At 48.0% G+C, this 10,712-nt stretch overlaps 1 protein-coding gene across 1 annotated transcript in view; it reads left to right on the top strand.

The window, feature by feature from the left end:
* Positions 1-10,712, top strand: part of DNAH10 (dynein axonemal heavy chain 10) — a 173,439-nt gene that overhangs the window by 2,669 nt on the left and 160,058 nt on the right. The window contains exons 4-7 of the mRNA XM_021711970.1: positions 1,594-1,680; positions 5,454-5,554; positions 6,716-6,824; positions 8,936-9,051. Coding sequence (XP_021567645.1) covers positions 1,594-1,680; positions 5,454-5,554; positions 6,716-6,824; positions 8,936-9,051 — 413 coding nt within the window. The remainder of the gene's footprint in view (positions 1-1,593; positions 1,681-5,453; positions 5,555-6,715; positions 6,825-8,935; positions 9,052-10,712) is intronic.

Raw genomic sequence — 10,712 nt, 5'->3', positions numbered from 1 at the left:
TCACTCACCTCAGCCTCCCAAGGCGCGGGATTACAGGCTGAGCCACCAAGCCCGGCTGTGTTCTTTCTTGAAATAACAAAATGCAGTTGTACTCTACAATTAGTAACTTGCTTGCATTTTGACAACTACACAAGTATTATCAGAATACACATTCTCTGAAAAATGCACATCCTGTAGAATTATAAAAAGTAAAAAGTGAAAAAGCAACCCTTCCCCATCCCTCAGGCCATGGTCCTCCCGCTTCTTGGTGTAACTACTGCCCTTTTGGTGTGGTGTGTATCCTGTTGGCTCCTTTGTCAGATTCTCTCTCTCTCTCTTTCTTAATTTATCTATCATCTATTGATCTCTATACCTGATCTATCTACCTTCTATATCTTTCTCTATATAGTGATAACATATAGACATATACAGAGTACCCAAAACTATAGGTAAAATCACACTATGCCCATTATTTTGTGACCCCTCACATATTGTGGAGACGTCTTCTCATGGCAATACCTGCAGATGTACCTAACTTTATCGATTCTGAGTTTGTAGGCATAGCATATTAGACATTTGCTCATTCCCTCATTCGTGGGCATTTAGCTTTCAGAATATTTCATTCTACAAACAATGTCCATCTGTCTACACACTTTGTGTGTTTCTGGAGGATAGATGTATACAAGCGGAATTGCTGCTGGAACAAGTATGCACATTTACAGTTTGGGTGGGTCCTGTCCATCCACACCCCAGTAACGGTGGTCAAGGTGCATTTCCCGACAGCCTTGCTGACACTGGATATTGCCACTTTTTTAGATTTTTTTTTTTTTGAGTCAGAGTCTCATCCTGTCACCCAGGCTGGAGTGCAGTGACATGCTCACAGCCACTACAACCTGTTGGGCTCAGGTGATCCTTCTGCCTCAGCCTTCCAAGTTGCTGGAACTACAGGCATGCGCCACTACGCCCAGCTAATTTTGTTGTTGTTGTTGTTGTTGTAGAGACGAGGTCTCCTAAGTTGCCCAGGCTGGTCTCAAACCCCTGGGCTCAGGCAGTCGTTTCACCTTGGCCTCCCAAAGTGCCGGGATTATAGGCGTGAGCCACTATGCCCAGCTTGGATTTTTGCCAATCTTTTGAATGAAAAGTAGATGCATTACCTTACTGTAATTTATATTTATATAAATGTTAGTGGAGTTGCATTTCTTTCTCTCCCCTTCAATTTTTTCTTATTATGGTAGAATATACCTAACAAATGATTTGCCATCTCAGCCTCTTGTAAGTGTACAGTTCAGTGTAACTCAGTACATTCGTGGTGTTGTATAGCCATGAGCCTCCTTTTGATGCTTGCTGGTCACTTATAATTCCTGTGGGCTGGTGCACTACGCAATGTGATCATTCTTGTGTCCTTCGTCTCATGACAGAAATTGCACAAACCTTCCTTGCTGCCACTGAAAGCTGTCTCCAATAACTGGAATATTTCTGAATGACTGTGATATGCACGAGTCTCCTGTGGCCACCTCCCAACCCCTTGGCTCCACAGAAAGCAAGGACCATCAGGTGCCTTGTGTGGTGAAAAATTATGTTTTGTATTTTCTTTTTACTTATGTGGCTCTAAAGACAGTGAGATACCTCCCCCATCTGAAGAGGAAGAAGAGGAAGAAGAGACAAATTATCAAAAAGCAGAGTCTTTGGATAAAATTCCAGGTGTGGAATTGGGAGGGCACGGGGTGGGCAGAACTGAGTAAGCCTCCCTGGAAGTGGAGTGTTCACCTGCCATGCGTGAATTAGTTTCTGTGGTTACTCAGCATGAAGTTCGAAGGGAAACTGCTGGGTTGTTAATAGATACAGGTGGTAGTTTCGCGTGGCTGCCATCCCAGATGACCACAGACCGTGGGGCTGAAAACAACAGAAATGTATCCTCTCACAGTTCTGGAGGCCAGAAGTCCAACATCGAGGTGTGGACAGGGCCATGCTCCCTCCAAAGGCTCTAGGGGAGCTCAAGCCTTGCTTGCCTCCTCCAGCTTCTGGTGGTTGCTGGCAGTCCTCGGCTTGTGGTGGCATCGCTCCCCTATCTCTACCTTTGTTGTCACATGGCCTCCCCGCTGTGTGACTGAGTCTCCTCCTTTCTCCTATGCAGGCCCCAGTCACACTGGATGAGGCCTACCCTGCTCCAGTATGGCCTCATCTTATTTAATGACATCTGTAGACGCCCTGTTTCTAAATATGAGGGGGACTCCAGAAAATTGGAATTATCTTTTGGAGGGCGGGCTCCTTGTAGTCCAGGTTTCCCCTGCTCGTTAAGTGTTCTAGGAACCTACTGGCATCCATGTACCAGCTAGCATTGTGGTGCAAGGCTGCATTTGGTTTCAGTGAATTTTTTTTGGAGATTTTTTCAGCGTGTCTGCCCATTTCATGACAGGTGATTTATGAGGGCACCTGCCCACACCATGCTGAATGTTCAGCAGTTTTTGACCCCAAATGACACAATCCCTGTACCCCACCCTCCCTGGTCACCCAATCCCACCTAGAGCGACTTTATTTTTGTTTCCCCAAAGAAGAAAGTCCTCAAAGGGAAATGTTTTGCCAATGTGAAACCAAAAATGGCAGAAGCCCTAAGAGGCATCAAAATTGATGGGTTCAAAAATTGTTTTAAACAGCGGAAAAAGCATCTCAATAGGTGTATTGCATCCAACAGAGAGTACTTTGAAGGTTTAGACATGTAAAGAATAAATACACAAATTTTTTTTTGAGTTGGAGTCTCACTGTATCGCCCAGGCTGAGTGTAGTGGCACACTCCTGGCCACCCTACCCCAGCATCGACCTGCTGGGCTCCAGCGATTCTTCTGCCTTAGCCTCCCAAGTAGCCAGAACTACAGGTGCGCACTACCATGTCCAGCTAATTTTTAATTTTTATTGTAGAGACGAGGTATCGCCAAATTGCCCTGGCTGGTCTTGAACCCATGGGCTCAGGCAATTCACTTGCCTTGGCCTCCCAAAGTGCTGGGATTATAGGCTGGGCTACCGAGCCCAGTCAAATACACAATTTTTAATAAATTCCTGTTTTGGGGTAGAGCTCCCCCCATAGCTACTGAGGGCTTCCTAGGAAGACACATCATTTTCTTTCTTTTTTTTTTTTTTTGAGTCAGAATCTCACTCTGTTGCCCAGACTAGAGTGCAATGGTGTGCTCATGGCCACTGCAGCCTCAACCTGCTTGGCTGAGGCAATCCTTCCAACTTAGCCTTCCAAGTAGCTGGAACTACAGGTGTGTGCCACCACACCTGGCTAATTTTTTAAATTTATTGTAGAGATGAGTTCTCGCCATATTGCCCAGGCTGGTCTCAAACCCGTGGGCTCAGGCAATCCTCTCACCTCGGCCTCCCAAAGTGCTGGGATTACAGGCTTGAGCCACCGCGCCAGCCAGACACATCATTTTCAGCACCAGGAAAGATTTGGGTGGAAGAGGCTACTTAGGTAGGAAGGTCAGGGAAGTCTTTTCCCACAAAGTCCATTAACGTTACTTCCAAATAAATATTCAGGTGTATTTTCTTTTATTGTGGTAAAATATATGTTACATAAAAACTTACCATTTTAGCCGGGCTCGGTGGCTCAGCCTGTAATCCCGCGCCTTTGGGAGGCTGAGGTGAGTGGATTGTCTCAGTCCGCAGGTTTGAGACCTGCCTGGGCAGCGAGACCTCATCTCTACAATAAATCAAAAAATCAGCCGGGCGTGGTGGCGCATGCCTGTAGTTCCGTCTACTTGGAAGGCTGAGGCGGAAGGATCGCCGAAGTCCAGCAGGTCGAGGCTACGGTGGTCGGGAGCGGCCACTGCACTCCAGTCTTGGCGACAGAGTGAGACTCCAACTCAAAAAAAACCAAAAAAACAAAAACAAAAAACCCCCCAAAAAAAACCCTTACCATTTTAACCATTTCCCGGTGACATTAAGTATGTTCATAGGTGTTTATTTTATTTTTAAAAGATGGGGTCTCGCTCTCTTGTCCAGGCTGGAGTGGAGCGTTGCGATCATAACTCACTGCAGCCTTGAATTCCTGGGCTCAAATGATCCTTCCACCTCAGCCTCCCCAGTAGCTTGGACTGCAGGCACGTGCCACCATGCCTGGCTCATAAATGGATTTTTTAAACCATAATCTGTTCCTGATGCCCTAATAATATTGGTACCACCATCTATAGACTATTTTCCCTGCCAACCAGTGTGCCAGGTCCCTAACCACACTATTCTCTAATCTTACAGACTCTGGCCTGTACATGTTGCAGCCCCATTTTATGACTGAGAAAACCAATAGCAGAGAGGATTCAGACTCCCAAAATTGAGTTGATTTCAGAGCCACACTGACCTTGCCCAGTGCCTTTCAAAGTGAGAGCTGGGCCTTCCAGGGAAAGCTCCCTTCTCTGTCATCACTGGACTTGTTGGATGCTCTCAGGCCTGAGACTTGGTGCCTTCCAGGGTTTCTAGCTCTGCATTGATCCCTACATGAGAAAAATGCAATTTATTTTAGACTACTTTTCTTTTTGACCCTCGTGAGTTTTGAGTCTCGTAGTGAAGAAGGAATAAGCACTAATATGTTAACTGTAATTCTGGTCTTAGTGATAAGCTCCTTTTTAAGTAATAGCTGATTGTGGTGTCTTATACCTGTAATCCCAGCACTTTGGGAAGCTGAGGCAGGAGGATTGCCTGAGCCCAGGAGTTCAAGACCAGCCTGGGCATCACAGCGAGACCCCGTGTCTACAAAAAAATTTTAAAAATTAGCCAGGCGTGGTGGCACATGCCTGTAGTCCCAGCTACTCGGGATTGAGGCTGTGGTGAACTATGATCATGCCACTGCACTCCAGCCTGGGTGACAGGGTGAGATCCTGACTCAAAACAAAAAAGTACAGATCTGAGAAGTCACAAGTCGGACACTGTAGCTGGGACACACACACACCCCCACATGCATGCACATTAAATTTCTGATGAATGCCCTTTCAAACATGTAACACAACTTTCTCCTCAATTATGATGTGAGTCAAGGCTACAGTAGGATTCATTTGTGCAAAATGTCCATCTAGCTGTTTGAGAGCATGCCTTCTGAATGAAATACACTATTGTACGAAAATGCAGGTATGGTTTGGGGTTAGGAAACCTAATTTTCTGATGATTTCGTTTTTTTGTTTGTTTGTTTTTGAGCTGGAGTCTCACTCTCGCCCAGACTGGAGTGAAGTGATCGCTCCCAGCCACCGCAGCCTCGTTCTGCTGGGCTCTGTCGATCCTTCCGCCTCAGCCTTCCAAGTAGCTGGCGTGCTACCACGCCCGGCTAATTTTTTGATTTATTGTAGAGATGAGGTCTCACCAAGTTGCCCAGGCGGGTCTCGAACCCGCGGGCTCAGGCAAGCCACTCACCTCAGCCTCCCAAAGCGTGGGATTACAGGCTGAGCCCGGCTTTGATGATTTCATCTTACACATTGTTTCATGTTTTGCAGCGAAAACTTCGCAGCGGAGAAGCGAATCCATAGGCCAACCTCTAATTGGCATAGAGGATAAAGAAACGGACAAAGAGATTGCAGAACCCCTCCCTGCCAAAGTACGCATGACTCTCTGTCCCCACTGATGGGGTAACAGGACGCCACTGCCCTCAAAGAGGCAGGGTAACTGGCCCAGACAGTCTAGGGGGTTTGTCTAGGGGATTTATCGTTTTGGAGTGGAGGTGATGCAATCCTGTGTTCAGAGTCCCCAAGACCACCTTCAGGCTCAATGATTGGCCAGAAGGACTCACAGGACCTGGAAAGGCTGTTATATTCATGGTTATAGTTTATGACAGTGAAAGGTTATGAATTAAAATCAGGAAAGGAAAAGTGCTCAGGGCAGAGCCCAGCAGAAAACAAACACGAGCATCCGTTTCCCAGTGGAGTTGCATAGACAGCACTGATGGTCCCAGTGGCTGTGTGTGGGACAACATACACAAAGCATCGCCAACCAGAGAAACCACCTGAGCCTAGGTGTCTGGGGGTTGTATTGGAGTCAGTCATGTAGGCATGGAGTGTCCACATGGCCAACCTGAGTGACTCAGTCTCCAACCCCTGCAGAGGTCAAACTGATCCCGGGTGACCAGGATCCTGGGCAGACAAAAACAAGCACTCACCACAGATCACATTGTCAGCATAAACTCTCTGGCGTGGCCCAAGCTCCCAGGCACACAAAGACCCTCCTATCAGGCAGGACAGTCCGAAAGCTTAGAAGTGGTCACCAGGAGCCAGTCAAGGACCTGTCTCTGGGATGTGCAGGGTTTGGGCAACCCAGGCCTGCTGAGTTCACCCTTCACTGCAAGAATCCTGAGGATGGAGCTTAAGGCTCGACTGTAAGCATTCAGCCTGCCCTGTGCTTCACAAAATGGCATTTAATTGCTTAATGACTATGTCCCATCCTCAGACCCATTTAAAGCCTGGTGGGTTGCAGTGTGTGGCCTTGTAATACTCTACCTGGAGTTCTGCCAGGTCAGTTTATTCCAGTGTAGCTGCACTGACTGGTCAATGGGGGAGTCAGGCTGAGTGTTCAGAGTCTAGGCACATCCCAGCTCCCATGGCGTCTTCTGCTGGGGCCCACTGAGCCTGTGTCTGTGGCTGTGTTGTTAGAAAGGAACATCAGCCACTGCGTTGAGAGGACAGCTCAGAGGTACTTGAATATCAGGTTCTTTGGGTAAACAGATGTATCTCAAGAATGGTGGTTTTTGTTCCCCATGCTTTAGAGAATTGTGACGCATATCGTGGAAAAGACGTATCTTCAGGTGACTTGTACCCCAGTTCCCGAGGAGTTTCTGGATCAGAATGTGATGTTTTTTCTCAGAAATACCAAAGGTACATTTCTGAGGAGGTTGTGTGGGGATGTTGTGTACAAACGTGTATGTGTGTATATGTGTATGTGTGTGTGTGTATGTAACACTTTTTTCTCTCTCTTTCCATTTTCTTGAGCACATAACTTTTTATTAGTTCAGTAGATCCTCATTATTCACAGATTCCAAACTAGTGAACTTGCCCACTCACCAAAATGTACATGCGACCCCACAAACAATCCTTGCAGCATCTTCAAGGTCATTTGCAGACATGGGCAGAGTGAGGGGAAGTTGGAGTTGCCCACCACGCACTTCCCAGCTGAGTGTGGGGCAATGCTCTGCCTTCGTGTTTGAACTCTTCACACTGGAAGCAAGTGTCCTTTTCATGGTCTACTTAGTGCCATGGCTTTTTGCATCGTTGTGCCTTCTGTTAGTGATTTTGCTATTTTAAAGGTCCTCAAGTGTAGCATGGAGGTGCTGTCTGGTGTTCCTAAGGGAGAGGAGGACCAGATGTGCCTGATAGAGAAAATTTGTGTGTTAGAGAAGCTTTGATCAGGTGTGAGTCATAGAGCTGTTGGCCGTGAGTTCAGTGTGAATGAATCAACCAATACACACGACACACAGTGTCTTTAAACAGAAACACACATAAAACAAGTTATGTATTGGTTGGTTGACAAAAATGTACCCAGAGGCTCACAGGAACCTAACCCCATATTTCCCCTAGGAGCAATAGTTTAGTGGTTGCTGATTCTGTGATCATTCACAGTGACTTTATAGAATATAACTACCAAGAATAATGAGAACCAACTGCATTAATATATTCCGAATTCTAGTTATAATGATTAGTGGAGGCTGGGCAAGGTGGCTCACACCTGTAATGCCAGCACTTTGGGAGGCTGAGGCAAGAGGATAGCTTGAGCCCAGGAGTTTGAGGCTGCAGTTAGCTGCGATTGTGCCATGGCATTCCAGCCTGGGTGATACAGCAAGACCCCAACTCATGAAAAAAAAAAGTCAACCCCTTAGGGTCCCCTCCCACTGTGGGAGCTCTTCTGTCCTCTCAATAAATCCTGCTTTCTAAAAACAACAACAACAACAACAAAACCCCAAACATAAACCATGACTCAAAAGATACTTTGGCAATGAACTGAGGACGAGCTGCCAGAAGTGGAGACAGGCATAACCAGTCTCTGGCCCAGCTCGGGCAGCAATAACAAATCACTCGAGACTGGGGGCTTCAACAACACGCATCTGTTTCTCACAATTCTGGCAGCTGGGATGTTCCGGATCAAGGTGCCCGCAGATCCAGGAACACCTGCTTCCTGGTTCCCAGAGGGTGCCTTCTCCCATCCTCACAGGGCAGAGAGCGTAGTGAGAGAGAAAGAAACTCCCGTGTCTCAGAAGGGCACTAATCCCATCAGGAGGGCCCACCTTCCCAACCCAGCATCACCCAGAGACCCCATCTCCAATCACACTGGGAATTGGAGCTTCAGCATATGAATCTGGGGTCATTCAGTCCAAGCAGCAAGGAATCCAGGAAACATTTCTAGACAACCCAAATCATTTCTGCTTTTGTCCAGCCTTGGATACTCCAACCAGGTGAACTGTTGTGTGCAGCTCTTGTGGCTGGTGCTAATCCACGAACCACAGGGCATCGTATGTATTTCAGCTTCTCCTAGGCCCAGGGAGTCCTTCACATACAGAGAGTGTATATTCTAAGTCTGTGACCAGAACATTCCTTTGTAGACACTCAGGAAAGAAGAGATTCATGTATGCTGATGGCCACTCTGCCCCACTGATCTTTGTATTTTTATTTTTTGAGTCAGCGTCTCAGTCTTTCACCCAGGCTGGAGTGCAGTGGCATGATCACCACTCACTGCAGCCTTGACCTCCTGGACTCAGGAGATCCTTCTGCCTCAACCTCTCGAGCAGCTGGGACTACAAGTGTGTGCCACCATGTCCAGTTAACTTTTTTTTTTTTTGTAGAGATGAGGTCTTGCTATGTTGTCCAGGCTGATCTCGAACTCCTGGACCCAAGTGGTCCTCCCGCCTCGCCCTCCCAAACTGCTGGGATTACAGCCGTGAGCCACCACACCTGGATCCCCCACTGACTTATGCTCTGGATCTGTCCCTATTTAGAGACGATCTTTGAAGCTACTGACATGAAGGAAGCTCTGGAAACTATGCCTGAGACGCTGGAGTATGGAATTATAAATGCCAACTTGCTTCATTTTCTGAAGAATCTTGTGTGTCAGGTAAATATGGAGAAAAGAGGAAACCCCATCATGTCTAAAATTAAGGCCATTGGATTGGTTCATCCCACAAATGGGCAGTGGGCAGTCGTTCTATCGCAGACACCGTCACGGGCACTGGGGGTAGAGTGGGGGACGGAAGGGCAGTACCCCTGCTCTCCTGCAGCTTTCGCTGGAGGAAGACATGGAACACAAGCGCATGACAGGAAAGTAGCAGGCAGGCCGGGCGCGGTGGCGCAAACCTGCCATCCCAGCACGTTGGGAGGCTGAGGCGAGAGGACTGTCCGAGCCCATGGGTTCGAGGCCAGGCTGGGTAGCTTGGTGAGACCCCATCTCTACAATAAGTCAAAAGATTAGCCAGGCGTGATAGCGTGTGCTTGTACTTCCAGCTACTTGGAAGGCTGAGGTGGAAGGATCACCAGAGTCCGGCAGGTCTACGCTGGTGTGGCCGTGAGCGTGCCACTACCTTCCAGCCTGGTGACGGAGTCAGACTCCAACTCAAAAAGAAAGTAGCAGGCAGGGACAGGGCACGAAGGAAACAAACCCTGGTAATGACATAGAAATAAACAGTGTGGGTGCACGGGATATGTGTGTGTGTGTGTATGTGTGTGTGTGTGTGTATGCACATGGGCACAGGGTGTGTGTGTGTGTATGCTTGGGGTGTGTGTGCATGTGCCTGTGTGCAGGTGTGTGTGTGTGCCTGTGTGTGGGTGTGCACGCTTGGATGTGTGTATGTGTATATACACATGGTATGTGTGTGCATGGGGGTGTGCAAGAGATGTGTGTGTGCGTGTGCATGTGTGTGGGGTGTGTGTGCACATGTGCTCAGGGTATGTGTGTTTGTGTGTGTGCGTGTTTGTGTTGGTGTGTGTGTGTGTGCACGTGTGGGGGTGTGTGTGTGCACATGTGGGGGTGTGTGAGCATGGGGTGTGTGTCGGATGTGTGTGTGCTTATGGGATGTGTGTGTGTGCTTGGGATGTATGTGTGGGAGGGGTGGGGTGTGTGTGTGTGTGGGTGGGTGTGTGCATGCATGGGGGTTGTGTGTGTGCGCAGATGTGTGTGTGTGTGTGTGTGCACACACAGAAGGTGGTGGTAAGGGATGGCCTTACTGAGAAGGTGATATCTGAGCACTTTTCCCCCCTCTCTCCCTCCCTTTTTTTTCTTTCAAGAAATGAGGCCTCACTATACTGCCCAGGCCGGTATTGAACTCCTGGGCTCAAGCAACCCTCTCACTTGGCTTTCCAAAGTGCTGGGATTATAGGCATGAGCCACCATGCCCGGCCTGAACTTTCTTTATAGACACAAAAATGAGTAAAAACGTATCAACAGGCCATTTTCACGAATGACAAGTTATGAGGGAAATGCACTAGAGCGGGATTGAGAAGGTGGCCCAGAAAACCCCCACCCTTGAGGTGGCCTTGAATTGAGACCCAGAGGAGGTTCAGGCAGCTGAGAATTTGGAGAAAGGTCACCTTGGGCAGAGAAAACAGCGAGTGCAAAGGCCCTGAGGCAGGAGCAGAATTAGCTTGGCCCAAGAGCAGAGGGAAGGCGGGTTTAAGTAAGGGAACAATATGATCTGGTTTGCATTTGTTGTGGCTGTTGTGGGAAGGCATATTGCGGGGGTGCAGGGAAGGGAAGACCGGGTAAGAGGCCATGGAGGAGTC

Source organism: Carlito syrichta, unplaced genomic scaffold (assembly GCF_000164805.1).
Source record: "Carlito syrichta isolate Samal-C Ts95f unplaced genomic scaffold, Tarsius_syrichta-2.0.1 Scaffold302955, whole genome shotgun sequence".
In the NCBI taxonomy this organism is placed as follows: Eukaryota; Metazoa; Chordata; class Mammalia; order Primates; family Tarsiidae; genus Carlito; species Carlito syrichta.
Note: the sequence above shows the minus strand (reverse complement) of the source record. Positions and strands in the feature narration are given on the sequence as shown.